The 16,506-nt window shown below is 42.9% G+C and overlaps 1 protein-coding gene across 1 annotated transcript in view; it reads left to right on the top strand.

Annotated features, from left to right (window-relative positions):
* Dnah9 (dynein axonemal heavy chain 9) overlaps positions 1–16,506 on the top strand; it is a 349,307-nt gene that overhangs the window by 101,375 nt on the left and 231,426 nt on the right. The window contains exon 27 of the mRNA XM_036196748.1: positions 9,141–9,297. Within this exon, the coding sequence (XP_036052641.1) occupies positions 9,141–9,297 (157 nt within the window). The remainder of the gene's footprint in view (positions 1–9,140; positions 9,298–16,506) is intronic.

Raw genomic sequence — 16,506 nt, 5'->3', positions numbered from 1 at the left:
AAAGGTCGCAAGATGGTCTTCTTCAAACAAACCCCTGAGCAAATCAATGAACTGTAACTTTCTCAAAGAATTGCTAAGACAGTGATACACACTTGAATTCCAATGCCAGATTGAATACATCCCACGTGTTTAACCATGACAAAAGTGACCTCACAATTTGGTCTTCTGAACTGTAACATGGTGGGAGTAATTCATGCCTCACGTGATTTTTTCCCCCTGAGGATAAGAAACGAATCCTAATGAAAAGTTTTGAGTCTGGAAAGTGTCTCATTTGGTAAAGTGCTTACCATACACACCTGAGGATCTGAGTTCAATCCCAAGCACTCATGTTTAAAAAGCCACATGTATCCTCCACTCACATCTATGCATTACCTCTCATTGTCTGAGAATACAAAGCTATGAGGAACATATTCACAACCATTAAGATGCTTTTGGTGTTGTAACATGAATCTTAAATGGTCTTATTAATAAAAACAAACCCAGGAGCCAGGTATTGGGGTGAATTCTGAAAGATCAGAGAAGCAGAACAAGCCACAGCTAACATTACCTCGCCAACTTCTCAGCTGATCTTCTTTCCTCAAACTGGAAGCCTCTGAGTCCTCACCCAAATAGATCTCAGCCTAACTGCTGCTGAAAGTCTAAAAGCTTAAAAGGCTCTAGTTCCTGGTCCTCGTGCCTTTGTGTCATCACTTCCTGGGATTAAAGGCATGTGTCTTTCCCAAGCAAGACATGAGATCTCAATTGCTGGGATTAAAGGTGTGTACTACCATTCCTGGCTCTGTTTCCAGTGTAGCCTTGAACTCACAGAGATCCGGATGGATCTCTGTCTCTGGAATGCTAGGATATTAAGGGCCTGTGCTACCACTGCCTAACCTCTATGTATAATATAGTAGCTGTTCTGTTCTCCGACCCCCAGATAAGCTTATTGGGGTGTACAATATATCAACCACACAGTGTTTCAGGAGTAAGTATTCTCCATCCTTCATCCTAGTACATAAAAAATGAACTCATGCCACACACTGAGCTGACTACTGGCATTTCTAGATTACTAAAATATTTTCTACTCTTAAATACCAATTCTAGTGGGGGAATTAAAACACATACAGATAAAAATTTAAATAGTACAAGGGGTAAAGAGCACTGGCCAGTGGTTCTCACCCTTCCTAATCTGCCACTCTTTAATACAGTTCCTCATGGTGTGATGACCCCCCCAACCATAAAATTAATCCGCTGCTACTTCATAACTATAATTCTGCTACTGTGATGAATCGTACTGTAAATGTCTGATAGTCAGGATATCTGACATATGACCTCCAAAGGGGTCTTGACCCACAGGTTGAGAACCACTGCCTTAGATTCAAGTAAGGTTCAAAGCCATTTGCTGTGGCTTTCCAAGTACAGGACACAGAGTGTGACACCAAGTGTGCCTGTCCTCTGAGCCAATGATGACTAGAAGGGTTTGAGTTACAAGGAGTGCCAGGTCGGGACCTCTCAGGACATGCTGGATCCAGGGGGGGAGACTGTCAGATGGCTACCAGGGTGTCCCTCACGTGGTATAGAAATCTGTGTGTATATCACTCTTGCTGGTAAAATGGGACTCTAGCGCCTGTTCTCTTTGTCCGGACTTTTTAAGACACTGTCTCCCTTGAATGCACTATGTAGCTGAGGTTAGCTGTGACTGCGCGATAATCCTTTCTCGGGTCTGTACACCACACGCAGCACATTTGTTAGCTGTCAAAGTAATCCCCAAACTGAGAGGACTCTAGTTAATCATTACTGAAAGACTGCAAAGCAGAGTCATGGAAATGAGAGACCTTGGAGAGGGATGTAGACTCTTGACTTTGGCTTTAGGGAAGGCAGCCGGTCACGAGAATCAGATGAAAGAGTGTAAAAGGTACATTCTTTATCCAGTGAGGAGTGATGAAAATCATGCCTTACCAAGTTTTATACAGCAACGGAGTGGGGACGAAGAGAAGAGGGCATGAAGAAACGCCTTGAGATACAGTGTTTTAGTTCTCCTGAGATGTCTGTAGTTCTCTGTGCCCTTTCCTTATATGGCCATTGAACATCATATCTCTTCTCTGGAAAGAGTAGCTCAGCTGAGTGAGTGATTTACAGAAACAAAGGGATTAGCATAAACTGTGTTAAAGTAAGCTGTGCCATGTTTTTTTCTTAATTCATTCTCTCTCTCTCTCTCTCTCTCTCTCTCTCTCTCTCTCTCTCTCTCTCTCTGTGTGTGTGTGTGTGTGTGTGTGTGTGTGTGTGTGTCCATCCCTGTGAGTGTGTGTGTGCATGGGGAGGCGGGAAGACCACCTTCAATATTATCTCTCAGGTGCTTTCTACCTTTACCTACTGCTTTGGATTTGGGGTGTTTTATTTTGCACAAGGTCTCCCACTGGCCTGAGAACTTGCTAAGTAGACTAATCTAGCTAAGCAGCCCCAAGAATCCACCTGCCTCTGCTTCCCCAGTGCTAGGATCACAAGTGCATACTACCATACCTGGGTTTTTTTTTTTCCTTTCATGTAGATTCTGGGGATTGAACTCAGGTCCTCATGCTTGCAAGATAAGTACTTTACCAGCTGAGCCATCTCACCAGCCCTGTAGCTCCTATTTTAAGTGGTAACATCTGTCTTACAATCAAATATTCAAACACACATTTCCAAATATCTAGTAAACAGCATCAAGTGACTTACACTCTTATGGAACTGGGAAAGTATGGATACCCAGCATCCTCTGTGGATGAAGACCTCTTGGCTTGCTTGCCTCCAGCTTTTCCACATCCTTCAATCATTTTCCTGCCCAGTTTGAAAAGTCTCTCATGCCCAGAATCCTACTCAAGTCGTTCCCTTTTTATTCTAAGGACTCCTTTTCTGTGTGATTTTCATGAGGCCACATCTCTGTCTCCAGTGGTTTCATACTGCATTTCAACCAAAATCTAAAGTTCTTGTAGGACATAGTTGTCTCTGCCAATCTCCCTAATCCTCTCTTTGCACTGCCCCCGAAGTCTTTCTACTCATCACTAGAAGTTCAGTTCAACTGTCTCATGCCTGGAGTTTCTTTCTCCAGGCTCTCCATTCCACCATGGCCCCTCATCCTTCCCCCACCACCATTTTTTAAAGCAGCCTCTTCCATCTGATGTGCACATACAGTAGGCAGCCCTTATTGAACCCTTTCAGTCTCCCTCCTAACTTTCCCCACCTTCTGGAATGATCTGCTTGTCTGCTTGCTTTCTCCCTGACATCAAGGACTTCCATTTACTTTGTATGCAAAATCACCAACACCCAGTAGCATTTGCTGAATGAATGGTGGCTAAGAGTAGATGTTTCTAATCATAAGAACAGGCAACATCAAGAAGTTGACTTAGGGTTTTACCTGAACTCAATTATGTCTAGGGCCTCTCCAGTGAGAAATGAAGTTTTTCCCAACTCAAGGTACATGCAGACTGGATTCTCCCTAACATCTCTTACAGTTGTGATTCTCAGTAAGACATCCATCAGTAGAAATAAATCTAGCAGCACATTTCTTTTTACTGTGAATTTTCTGGCTTGCCATGGAATATGAGCTAATAGTTAGGGAAATTATATCATTTGAAGCAATATAATTAGGCTATCACATGTTTGAACCATTTGATTAATGTCTGTTCTCTACTCTAGACTGTGTGTCCTATGATAGCCTTGACTTTGGTTTGCCCTGCTCTGCTCTCAGGACTTAGCACTGTGTTCAGCTGTAACAGGCACTCAGGATAGACTCCTTAAGCCCATGCTGGGAGATGAGTTCCAGGGTCTGGGGTGTGGATGCCAATTCCCCATAGTATTCAGAGTATTACTTTACTTTTCTTTCTGCTGACCCATCAGACATTATCATTCCAAGTCATAAGAAGTATGTGACTCCTATTTCCCTGGATCTTGACATTTGCCCAAGAGCTGAAGAAGATAATTAGTACTTTTTGATTTAGGGGGCTGTGGTACCCTCATGCCAAATGCCATCACGGAGAGTGGAGAGAAGAGTTTGACAATGAACTGTCTCTAAAACAGGGATTTATCCCCTTCCATGGGATTTTGCAAATAACAGCTTGAAAGGAGGATTTGATGCAAATATTGGTGAATGCAATATAAACCTTGACCTCGTTTTGCACATTAGATGCCTTTTTGACAGTATACGTAGTTGAATATTTATATAAGTCCCCCTTTCTCATTGACTTCCATTATTATCTCAAGAAATGTTTTACCCAGAAGAAATAAAATTAATCTCCACATAGGGAGTCACATTTTAGAGAGCATTCAGCCTTTACTCTTGTGTAGCATTGGGACATTTAATTCGCTCCTACCAGAAGAATTAATCAAACGGACAATTGATCCATACAACCTTTGCACATTCATTAAAAGCACACCCGTGTACAGTACATCTGACTGATTGTGCCTGTGTCTTTGGAATTTCCCACTGCCTAGATGGGACTTGAATATGTAAGTAGGCTCAGTCGCTGTCATGGGACTTAGGTACAGCATTAAATTGAAGAACCAAATGGAAATGTTTTCTCAGGCTGAACAAAAGCAATTCTTCTAAGTTGTCCCTTAGACTTGGGTGAGCTCTTCCCACCCCCTCCCAGTCCCTCCTCTCCCCTTCACACACAAATGCCCCTATCTGCCCTGTGCTATATTAAGTAGTTTTAATCAACTGCTTATCAGTTTTGAGCACCTCCTAATTTCTCTGGAAAAGGTGCAAGTAGGTGAGATATAATTGATGCAAGAGTCTTTGAAGGTGGTTGGCTGGACAAGGACAGAGCCAGCAAGTATCTGGAGGTTTCCCTTGATTTTCTGTTACAGGGAAATCTGAAAACTTTAGTAACTGAAGAAGAAAATCCAAGTCACCTAGGGGAGATCTGTCACTGTTTACTGGCTTCCTTCTCTATGTGGACTCTAAGACAGAAATTGAGATCATATCATGATCTGTTATGAGACATGGGGGATTTCTCATTTTACTTGACACTGTTGTAGATAGCTCTTCTCTGGACATGGCAGACACTGCTGTCTTTATCAGAGCAGTTTAACTACCTGCAAGAGACCCACAGTCTCTGATCTCTCGGCATTGCATCCTTGCTCCACATGGCCTCTGGAGGTGATAGAGCACATATATTGTGGAAGGTTAACTCAAGGGGGAAACTCCATCTATGCAGCTACCAGAAGTAGTCATCCATGCTGGGGTCAGACTTTTGGATGGTTAGGCTAGTGTGCTCCTGCAAAACCTCACCCACACTTTCTAAGTAAGCCCAATAAATACATTGGTTCCTCAAGTGGAACATTAGTGACATTGTGTCTGTCCTTGGAGGCCCTTCTGGGGTGTGTAAACATTTGTTCACATCTCCCTGTGTAAACTTCATGCAAGAACTGCATGTATATTCTCTGGGTATTCTTCGAAAACCCTCAGGAGCTGACTCACAGCCTTCTTGCAAGTGTCCCAGAATGTATGTAACATAACCATGTGATGGGATGGGGGCATTTGAGCTGTTACTAAGCTTCACTGTTAACAATGAAGCCTCATGAATTCCTCTGTGAATGTACTAAGGTTCTCTGTGAATTTCCTCTAAGATACTAAGGAAGAAAATAATCAAATGGTACAAACTTACACATTATCATCTGTACATGTATCTACACACAAACATGTATGGGTGAGTGTCCATGGTGGACTAAAGAGGGTGTCGGATCCCCTGGAGATGGAGTTACAAGTGGCTATAAGTCACATGACATGACATAGGTGTTGGGATCCTAACTCTGGTCCTCTGAAAGAGCAGCATCTTATCTTAACTGCTAAACCATTTCTCCAGCCCCCTGTTGGTTTTGTTTAAAAAATGTTATCTCCACTCTCACTGGTTTCTGAAAGTGTCGAGTGCAGAGTACATTAAATAGCTGTATATATTGCTTTAATGTCCCTATTCATTTTGCTGGTCATCCTGTATCTCCTTTGGGTTGGGACCTTATTTACTCACAGGCTTCAGAGTCATATGTTTATTGGCAATTGGATTTTCTTCTCCCGAGAGTTATGCTATCACCATTCTGGTTTCTTATAAATTACTCTTAGGTTTAGAAAGCCCCTGTCCAAAGAAAAACATAATATTTACCTATTTCTTTTTCAGGCTTATTTTATTTTGCTTTTTATTTAAAATCTTTGAGTACTTTGGAGAATGTCTTGACTATTAAGAACAGTGAGCCATTTTTTTTTTTTTGTCAAAACATTTTCAATTATGAGTGACAGCAGTCCAAATTAATCCAACTTTTACTTGGCTCTGTGGTACAATGGATAGCACATCAGACTTCTAGACAAATCAAACCAACCTTTAAATCAAAGAGGAAGTATTGCACAAACCTGGAAACTGTGTTCAGCTGTCTGGAGCACAGTTAGCTCTGGGTTCTAAATGTAGACCTCAGAGCTTGAACTCCATGGACATACCATATTTTGTCTATGCATTTGGACAGTGGCAGACACTTGGGCTGTTTCTAGTTGGGGCCATTATTACATTACTGATATTAACATTTTCATTCAAGTCTTCATGTGGATTTTTTTTTTTTTTTTACTTTGCTTGGTGGGGATCTATTAGACCTTATGCTCTTTTATGCTTGACTCTTTGAGAAACTTCCAAATTGTTCTCCAAAATGGCTGTATCATTTTACATTCTCACCAGCAATGGGTGAGCATTTCCATTTCTCTGCATCCTTAATAGTGTTGGCTTACTTATTGACCATTATGGCCAGTGTGAAAGGCTATCTCACCCAGGTTATAGTTTGCATTTTTCAATTACCTAATATTATCAAGCAGCTTTTATCATGTCTTGTACTGTTCAAGTTTTTCTTTGGTATAATAACATCTATTTGTGTCCTTATGGAGTAGTGATGAGTCTCTGCTCTGCTTTATTACAGATCTAGTTGCAGACATGGTATTCTAGTCTGTGGTGAATCTTGTCTTTTTCTTCCTGGCATCTTTTGAGTTCAAATGTCTTGAATTTTGGTACACTCCAGTGTATCAGCTTATCACCATTTATGACTTGATATGTCTTAATTTTCTTTTCTTTTGTGAGCATAGGAATTTTCACATATTTACCTTTCATTTTGACCACTTAATGCCCTGAATTAAAAATTCCAAGTATTTTCCTCACAAGTACTTTGGGTTTTCAATATCACTTCTAGCATTTCTTTTTGTATGTGAGAACAAAAATCATGCAACTCACAGTCATTACGACTCCAGTCTAATCACAGGCATGCTGCTCCTTATGCTAGAGAGATTGCCTTAGGGATACATGGGGCATTTGTGTTATTTTTTCCCATTATATTTTGAGAAAGACACTTCCTAGTTAGTATAAGCAAAGAGAAAGATGTGCCCTAGATGGGGAAGGATCTTAAAACCAAAACAGACCCAAAATTTTAGGCATTTGTGTTAAACATAAGACATTAAAATGTGAATGTTATAATGAAAAAGGAACCAATTTGTGTTAAACATAAGACATTAAAATGTGAATGTTATAATGAAAAAGGAACCAATTTGTTCTGGATTGAAGCAGATGATGTTTTTCTTCTCATAATACCACCTCTATGTTGAGCTTGGGACATGTTAAAATCTCTGGTCCTTTTAACAGACTTCCCTCTAACTACGTTCCCCCAATTCTCTGTGTGTACAAGTGTTGAAGGTCAGCTCTGCATTTGTCTTTCTGAAGACTGACTTCATCATATCTAGCCCATCATTTTTAACATTTTATTAATAATTTCATATAATATATTTTGATCATATTCATCCCCACTCCTCCCAGACATACTCCTCACCTCCCTAACCCACTCCCAACTTTGTGTCTTAAAAAAATAATCCACTGAATTCATTTTGTGCTGCCCATGGGCATGGGGCATCATTTTTAATTGAGTACCTTAAATAATTGTGTGTGGTGATGTTTGTGTGTGTGGTATATGTGTGTAATTGGTGTAGGGGTATGTGGCATGTGTATGTGTATATGTGAGTGTGTGCATGCACATGTGTGGCATATATGTGTATGGTGTGTAGGTCCACATGTCACTCAGATGTACACTGTCTGCCTTATTTTTGTGACAGGGTCTCACTGAATGAATGAACTTAGAACTCACCATTTTGGTCATACTGGCTGACCAGTGAGTTTCTGGGATCCTGTTTCCACCTCTACTCCAACACACACATATGTATGCACATACTACACACTGCTGGGATTACAGACATGTGTCACTAATACCCAGATTTTACATGGATTCTGAGGATTGAACTTGGGTCTTCATGCTTGGCCAGTACAAGCACTTTACCTACTGAGCCATCTCTCCAGCCCCACAAAAAATAGTCTTAAAGCTGACTTTATTCTCTTGTCATTAGTGAAGATAGTAACAGGGATATTAGATTGGATGATTATCTGTTCATTCATGGAGTCATTCATATGTTTCTTAAAGAATTATTAAAATCTTATATGTACCTGGAGCTGTGCTGGGTTCTGAAAATAAAACAATGAACAAGAAAGTTGTGCTTCCTAACTCTTACAAACATGTGTGAGAAATCTGTGGGATATATGTGGTGGGCACTAGGGTGGAGCCTAGCAGAATAGGAGCTCAGCTAAGCAGCTTCTTCTTACTCATCCCAGTCCTGAGGCTGGGAATGCGTAGTACATGGACTAATGTCAATTCCTGATCAGGAGTTACTAGCCATTAGCTAGACAGATGGAAAAGGGATATCATCTAGGTAGGCTCAATGGGTTGCCTGGATGGGGAGGAGAAAGGGTCATACTGTATCAGAGTATTTAGAAAGCAAGTGTTGCTCTTCATAGCTTGTTGTTAGTATGCTTGGAGAGAGACACCGAACATCATAACATTGAGAGAGGAAGCTAGAGGAGAAGGCATGGTCAAGGTCAAGACAAGCCAGCAAGGAGCCATGACGCCCTACAGGGAGGCAGTCATGATCAGGTTGTTCTCTGGGAAGGTCAGACTCCATGGTGAAAAGAAAGGATGGGTCGGGTTTTGTGGGTTTTCTTTCCTTTGTAGATGCTAAGTGTCAGGCCCATCTATCCTTGAGCTCCCATCTCCCTGACACCCAGCAGGGCCATCTGTGGCACAGATAATGGCATTTGCCTTCCTCTGTTTGGCAGGTGCTACATCACCCTCACTCAGTCCCTGCACTTGACCATGAGTGGGGCTCCAGCGGGACCTGCAGGGACAGGCAAGACAGAGACCACCAAGGACCTGGGCCGAGCACTGGGCATCATGGTCTATGTGTTTAACTGCTCGGAGCAGATGGACTACAAGGTACAAATTCACTCCGCTTCTGGAGAGACTGGGACCTGGGTGGTAGCTGAGATCAGGTACATGCTTTATCCATTCTTTGTTGGCCCCACTCCCCCAGGAGATGCAGAGTCCAGACAGGAGGTTTCTCCTTACTTTTTCACAGTAGTCTTAAGGATGCTCTAACCCTTTTTGGCTTCCTTCTGTTGACCTCTTCTGTAACCCAGAGGCACAGCCCCATACATTCTGACTCTACTAATGAACTTGGTGAACAAATGAATTATTTGACATCGGTGGGTTATTTGACATGGTTGCCTTTCTTCTGTCACATGGAAAATGATGATACTGAACAAACCTCCTAAGTCCTAAATTTACTGATGGGTCAGGAAGGGCAGAAAGACTCATGAATAGCTGTGATGGGAACACTTGTCTCCAGGTGACAGATTTATCTGAGCTCCTCCATATGGCAGACATTTCCCTAGAATAGTATACAAGGGCATATGAGACTTCTGTAAACATGCGGGACTAGCCACTGCTCACTATAAGAGACACCCACAGACCGGCAGTACAAAGTTCATGCACTTCATTCCAGAACCCAGCCCTTTTCCAACAGCCAGATGCTCCAGGCTGTGTCGTGGAGAAAAGCCAGAGAAACAAAAGGCCCAGGAGGTCACTTCCAGATGCACACATTCTGCTCACAAATGAAGAAAAGCTCATTTTAAAGATGTGTAAAGCAACTTGCCCTGCTGCCTCCATACTGTTGTTTTCTCATAGTATATGTTTTTAATAAGGTGCCTTATGTTTCTTTTGTAAGCAGAGTAAGCAGATAATATCAAAGTTTTGCAGTAGGAAAAAAAGGTTACATAAAAACTATCAAATAAAATTTCATGTTAGAAAATGCATTTAATGTAGAGATAATTTTAGAGATTGCAGGTACTGAACTGTGATTTTTTTTTTTTAGGTGACACTCATTTTCTAGAGCTGGGCTGGTTTACTTTAGTATAAAACCTTTCTGTGCAAAGGAGTCCTGTGAAGCCATGTTTCCCTGTGGCAAACAGAGGGGGCATTCAGACCTGAATCCAGTCCTTCCCCGAGCCATCTGTAAGGATTATGTCCTTAATTACATCACCAGCCTGCAACGTGTCCCAGCCTAAATAGCCAGCGTGCTCTCTCTGTGTCCTTTTCTCCCCCTGCACTTTCTCCTTCTGTATTCTCCCCCTCCACACGGTCGGTCTCTCTCTCTCTCTCTCTCTCTCTCTCTCTCTCTCTCTCTCTCTCTCTAAAATAAAGCTCTAGAAAGGTCACCATGGCTCATGGCTCTCCCCCAGCACTCTCCTCCGTCAGCTGTGGCGGCCAGCCACAAGCGCCACCGCTTAACCAACACCATCACCTCTAAATTTGAGTGCAGCTGTTTTTATTGATGAATACACTAACGTCATTTTTTTTCAATAATGAAATGTGATTTTTTTCCTCTTTAAGGAAATAAACTCCACCTTAAGGATTATTTTGAGCTTCTAGATTCTTCTATAGTTTTATTATTATTATTCTATAGTTACTTATTGACAGCTTTGCTGAAGTAAGTCTCCCATGGTGAACATTCTGGAAGACACAGTCATTTGTATGTAGAAGTCATGTATTTTCATTGCAGAAAATCAGCAGATTTCTTCCAAGTCAAACCAAACACAGCAAATAGGAAGAGAGGAGTTGATTCAAGGGCCAGCAAGTGCAAAGATCATTTATCACAATTCTTTCAAAGTTAAATAATTGTCCCTAACCTCACCTATTCCTTTGAAAGAACAAGGTAGAATAGCATTTGTTTTTAGCTCACCTGGGATTCAAGAAAAGTTGCAGTCTTTGAGTCCAGGCCAAACACAGACTAGCACAATACTAATAGAAGGAATCTAGTAACACCCCAGAATTATAGTGTTCACTTTCTAAGCCTCAAAATCACTGTAAACAGACAGCGTTGCTAAACTGTTTCTGCAAGCCTTTCTCCTTTACTGTCCAGCTGTTCAGAAACTATATTTTATCATGAAACACTCCAGAAACAAAGTGGGTTGGTTTATTGGTTACTGCCATTGCTCAGAATGTGTATGGTATTTCAGAAAGATACCAAAATAAATAATGTTTTATCCTGCAGAACTGCAGCTGGAGATGCTTCAAAAGTGTTACAAGAATGTTCCCACCAGGGAGTGTCCTAGGACACCCCAAGATAGGACTGCTTAGGATTCCATAGAAAGAAACACAAAAGATAAGGTGTCACTCAGTAGAAAAACGCTCACTTAGCATGCAGCAATCCACAGGGCCCTAGGTTTGAGCTCCAGCACCCAAAGGAGCCTAAGAGGTGGGGAAAAGAAGAGTGGGAGGTAGGAGGGAGGGAGGATAGATTGATGGACAGACTAGGTGCTAAGTGGAATCAGTGCAAAGCACTTAGTAGAGGAATACATAAAGTACTGGAGCTTATCTCTGAAGATGAGGCTGGGGTGTTCTGTCTAGAAATGTCCTCAGCCAGGAGTCCATATGTGTCTCTCATATGACTTTTAAGGCATTTGCTTCAGGACAGGGGCAAGTTTCTTTAAGTAGTTTGGGAAACAACATAAATGTCTTTACCAGTGTCTAGGATGGTGTATATGGTTAGATAGAACAGTTAGATCAATAATTGACATTGATATATACACAGATATATACATATATCAAATATAGAACAGTCTCTATGGAGGAACAAGATGTTTATGGAATAATTAATAGAACTAATTTTTGCTAAAGTACCATAATCCTAGGCATGAATGAGTAACCCACAAACTCTAGGCCCTAGAATATTCCAGAACAGGGGGACAGACACAGTGGTTTCTGGTGAGGATACACAGTGAGGAGCTCCTGAGACCCAAGGCTGTTTGAGTCCTGGGATATGGCTCCTTAACACATCTGGTCCTTAGCCTGGCTTTGAAGCCAGGTCCTAGTTCTAAGCAGCCAGCATCCCTACTCCAGCCCTCATTCAGCTTCACCCCTGAGCTTTTCTCTGAGAAGAGAAAGGACTGAGAGCCAGGCACAGCTGGCATGCATTTGGATGTGTCTGCTGTGACACTAACACTAACAGATTGTGTTTGCATTTCTCCAGAGTGGAGACTAGAACCCAGCATGGCATGGTGACCAGGTAGCTTTAGGGAGCACTGGGAGGAGGGTGATGAGGATACAGTACAGATGTCAGAGGCCATGGGCCCTTCCAGTGGTGAGCTGCAGAAAGACCTGCAGACTTTAGAACAGCAGCATCACATGAGAGGAGGCTGTTACCGGGAGCCATGTGAGCAGGCAGTCGGAGGGGAGACTGGAGAGAACTTGGTGGCACTTTGGACGGGAAGAGAGAAACCCCCAAGTGCCAGGACCAGTGAAGAAGGGAAAGAGATAACAAGAGGCTTAAGGGGAGCAAAGCCAAAGGATGATCTAGGAAACAAGGGGACAAAGTGGGTTGATGAGGCAGAGAGGCATGAGAGGGGAGTACTGGGACTATAGGTAGTGTCCCATGCACTTCTGTCCCAGGAATTCCATCAGGACACAAGCCCACTCAGTTCCATGACCACAGGTGCAGAGCCTGGGTGCTCCTAGAGTGACAGAGACATGTGGGGAAAAAGGGAAAGTGGAAAGCCTACCGAGCTGGCTGATGTCCCAAGACAGCCAATTAACACTGAGGATTCCTATGAGTCTTGCCAGGGATGGGATTTGACAAGCTGAGTTCACCAACATGAGTAAAGCTACAGAGCATTATTAGAATGCTGCCGTAGAGCTGAAAGGGTAAACAGCAAGGAGAAACTGTGTGCACAGGGTCGTTTAAGGGTGGCTTTTATGTGCAGGCTTTGCACATGGACTGTCAGGAAGGGTTTCAACGAGACACAGTGTCCTGGAATAATTGTAGTTGCGATTTATGATTTATCATGGTTAGCAACAGCCTGGCCCTGAGGTAATGATGGTTTTGCCCCCCCCCCCCCCCCCCCCGTCAGAAATGGCTCAGCCTGTCCTGTCCTAAACCGGCACCCACATTCTGCAGCCAGGACTTGTTAAGATGAGCTCCTTCTGATGAGACCAATGGTCGGCTTTGGAGGCAGAAGTGACCTGGCAAGCCCAGCCTGCTCAGAGGCAAAAGCAGCTTTGTGGCCAGGCTGGCACAGCACAGCCATTGATGGCAGCCCAGCATCCACACTTCATGTTACAGCAGCGATACTTTCCCCTTGACCTCACTACAGAGGCAGCTGCAGAAACACCCCATGGCTCTGAAGCTGAGAGCATTTAGAATGATTTCTGAACCTCAGGAGGCTTAGCCTCCTGTAAGAGTTACGACTGTTTCTCAAGACTTCGGACTCTCTCAGCTTCTTCCACTTTTCCCTTCTGGCCTCTGTAGTTCGTGCTGTTCCTTTTCCAGAATGTCCATTTCAATCTGGATTCTGGTGAGTCCATATCTGTTCCCATCTTCACCCACATCCTTGTGCTGGCTCTAATTACACACGGGGTATCTGGTATAGAGGGTCTTCCCCCACCTTGGGAGGATCCTGCTACTCTTTCTGGCCATATCCCCCACCCCATCTCTAAAATGGAAATCTCAATCATCCTGCTTGTTTGTGCCCTTACTTCCCCAGAGCAAATCAGTCATTCACATGGATTCCCCCTCAGCATCTTCCACATTCAGCCTTTTGCCATGGCCTGTTCTTTATTCCAGTCTAGAAGCTTGGCCTCATGGCCAGGTGATGCCACTGCTTAGCCAATATCTTCAAGAGAGGAGTATGATGAGCAAGCGGGGTGATGTAGGTTCTGCTACGGGTCCTCAGAGAATAATGGAATTAGGTCAAGTATCTACTTACAGAAATTCTCTTTAAGGTTTTATGTATTATCTACAGTTCATAAAAAGGACACATGACTTTAAAAGCTTTCAAACCACTGTTAGGTATAAGATTGGGCTCCTGAATTTCTAAGTTAGGGTTTGTCATGCTGAATTGGTTGATGTGGACACATACACACCTACATGCACAAATAAATACATTAGAAGGATGATGTGTGGGTGGATGGATGGGTAGATAGATGATAGATAGATAGATAGATAGATAGATAGATAGATAGATAGATAGACAGTCTCAACCTACAGGAACATTTGAGAATAAAGCTCAATGCCTGGACTCGCCTCACCCTCCTGGAGACATCCCTAACTACTCACTCCCAAGCTGCTGTAGCACCCCATTCTCACTCCAGTGTACCTCTCCTCCCATTTGATATGTGTGCTGTCTATCATCGTCTTTTCTCCTCACAAGGATGTCAGCCCCAGAAAGGCCTTTCTTTCTGTCCTGTGTACTATTGAGTACCCATATCCCAGAACATTCTCTAGCAGACAGTACATGCTCAGTTCATATTTGTTAGATGAGAAGAGAGACATGTTTTTGGTTCTGTTTTTGTTTTGCTTTATCTTATTAATAGTTTAGTGTGTAGAGCATTTCCAAATTTGGGGAATAAATTGGTACATAGCACCCCCTTGTACTCTCCCTTCTTCACACATAGTTCCTGCTATTATTAAATTATAGGTGTGCTGGGTAGTTTTATGACAACTTGACACAGATAGAGTCATCAGGGAGGAGGAAGACTCAACTAAGAAAATATCTCCATAAGATCAGGCTGTAGGCAAGCTTAGTGATTGATGTGGGAGGGTCTAGTCCATTGTGAGTGGGGCCCCCCCTGGGATGGTGGTGGTCCTGGGTGCAAGCCATGGGAGAAAATCAGTAAGCAATATTCCTCCGTGGCCTCTGCATCAGCTCCTGCCCCCAGATTCCCAACCTGCTTGAGTTCCTGTCCTGACTTCTTCCAACAATAGACAGTAATGTGGAAGTATAAGCCAAATAAATCATTTCTTCCCCAGTTAGCTGTTGGTCATGGTGTTATATCACAGCAATAATAACTCTAACTAAGACAATAGGTTAGTATGGCACATCCAGTGCCAATATGCTGTTCTAAACTAAATTCCAAGACTATGTTGGACTTCACTGTTTGGAATTACAGTTGAGTGTATAGTCCTACAGGTTTAGGAAAGTGTATAATGTCATCTACCCAATGTCACAGAACCACCTGCAGCAGTTTCTCCATCCCAGCATTGCCTCTGCTCCTGGCAACTACTGATCTTTTTGCTTCTCCTTTGTTCACATTTTCCACATGCGTTTGAGCATTCTGCGGTTTAATGCGACGTGGGATGTATTTTCCCTCCCTCTTTAAACTCTGCCCTACATCCAACCTTGCCTAGGTAGATGTCTGACTGATTCTGACAAAATGTTGCCTTAATCATCGTCTCTCCTGCAAACCTCTGAAGACTCCTTGTAATAATTCAAGGCTTTCTGTTGCTAAGACTTTCTTTAGTGATCAATTTTCCATCCCAAATGGTACCTTCACTTTTCTCTGGGCACATTGTTATTTTGCTCATTTTTCTTCCATAATCTTTCATCCTCCTGGAAAGCCTCCCCCTCTCCTTGTCACACAGACATGAGCAAGTGCTGCAGAGTATTCTGAAGCGCCTTGTTCTGAGAGCTAGGTACTCCGGCTGCTGCCTGCCTCCTTCCTTTGTTTTCTCACTATGCCCATTTTGTTGGAGTATATTCTGAGAAAAATCAGAGGTTACATGAGGAAAAGGGAATCTCAGCCAAGTAACAAATAAGACTTGTTGCAGACATTTAAAGTGTGTACACGTGTGTGGAGGGAGAGAGAACCAGACAGACAGGGACAGAAACAGAGAAGTAGAAAGAGACACCCAGAGAGATATTCTTTCATACACTAGGCTAATGCATGCTCTACTACTGACCTACCCTCGCAGCCCACTAGTATATATTTATAACGTGGCTGAGGTAGGTTATGGAATGTAGTGTTTCCCCAGCTTTCTTGACAACAAAACCCTTTTCTCAAGGAAGACCTGGTGTTCCACAAACTCCATCTTGCAATGTGCAAGAAGGGTGTTCTGCCATCCCATCTTCTTTTGTTTTTCTTTTATTATTATTATTTGTGTGTGTGTGTTTTAATTTTACACATCAGCCATGGGTTCCCCTGTCCTCCCCCCTCCCACCTCCACCCCCACCTTCTCCCCATCCCCTCCTCTCCATTCCCATATCCTCCAGGGCCAAGACTCCCCTGGGGATTCATTTAAACCTGGTGGATTCAGTACAGGCAGGTCCAGTCCCCTCCTTCCAGGCTGAGCAAAATGTCCCTGTGTAAGCC

The sequence above is a fragment of the Onychomys torridus genome, chromosome 8, assembly GCF_903995425.1.
Source record: "Onychomys torridus chromosome 8, mOncTor1.1, whole genome shotgun sequence".
In the NCBI taxonomy this organism is placed as follows: domain Eukaryota; kingdom Metazoa; phylum Chordata; class Mammalia; order Rodentia; family Cricetidae; genus Onychomys; species Onychomys torridus.
Note: the sequence above shows the minus strand (reverse complement) of the source record. Positions and strands in the feature narration are given on the sequence as shown.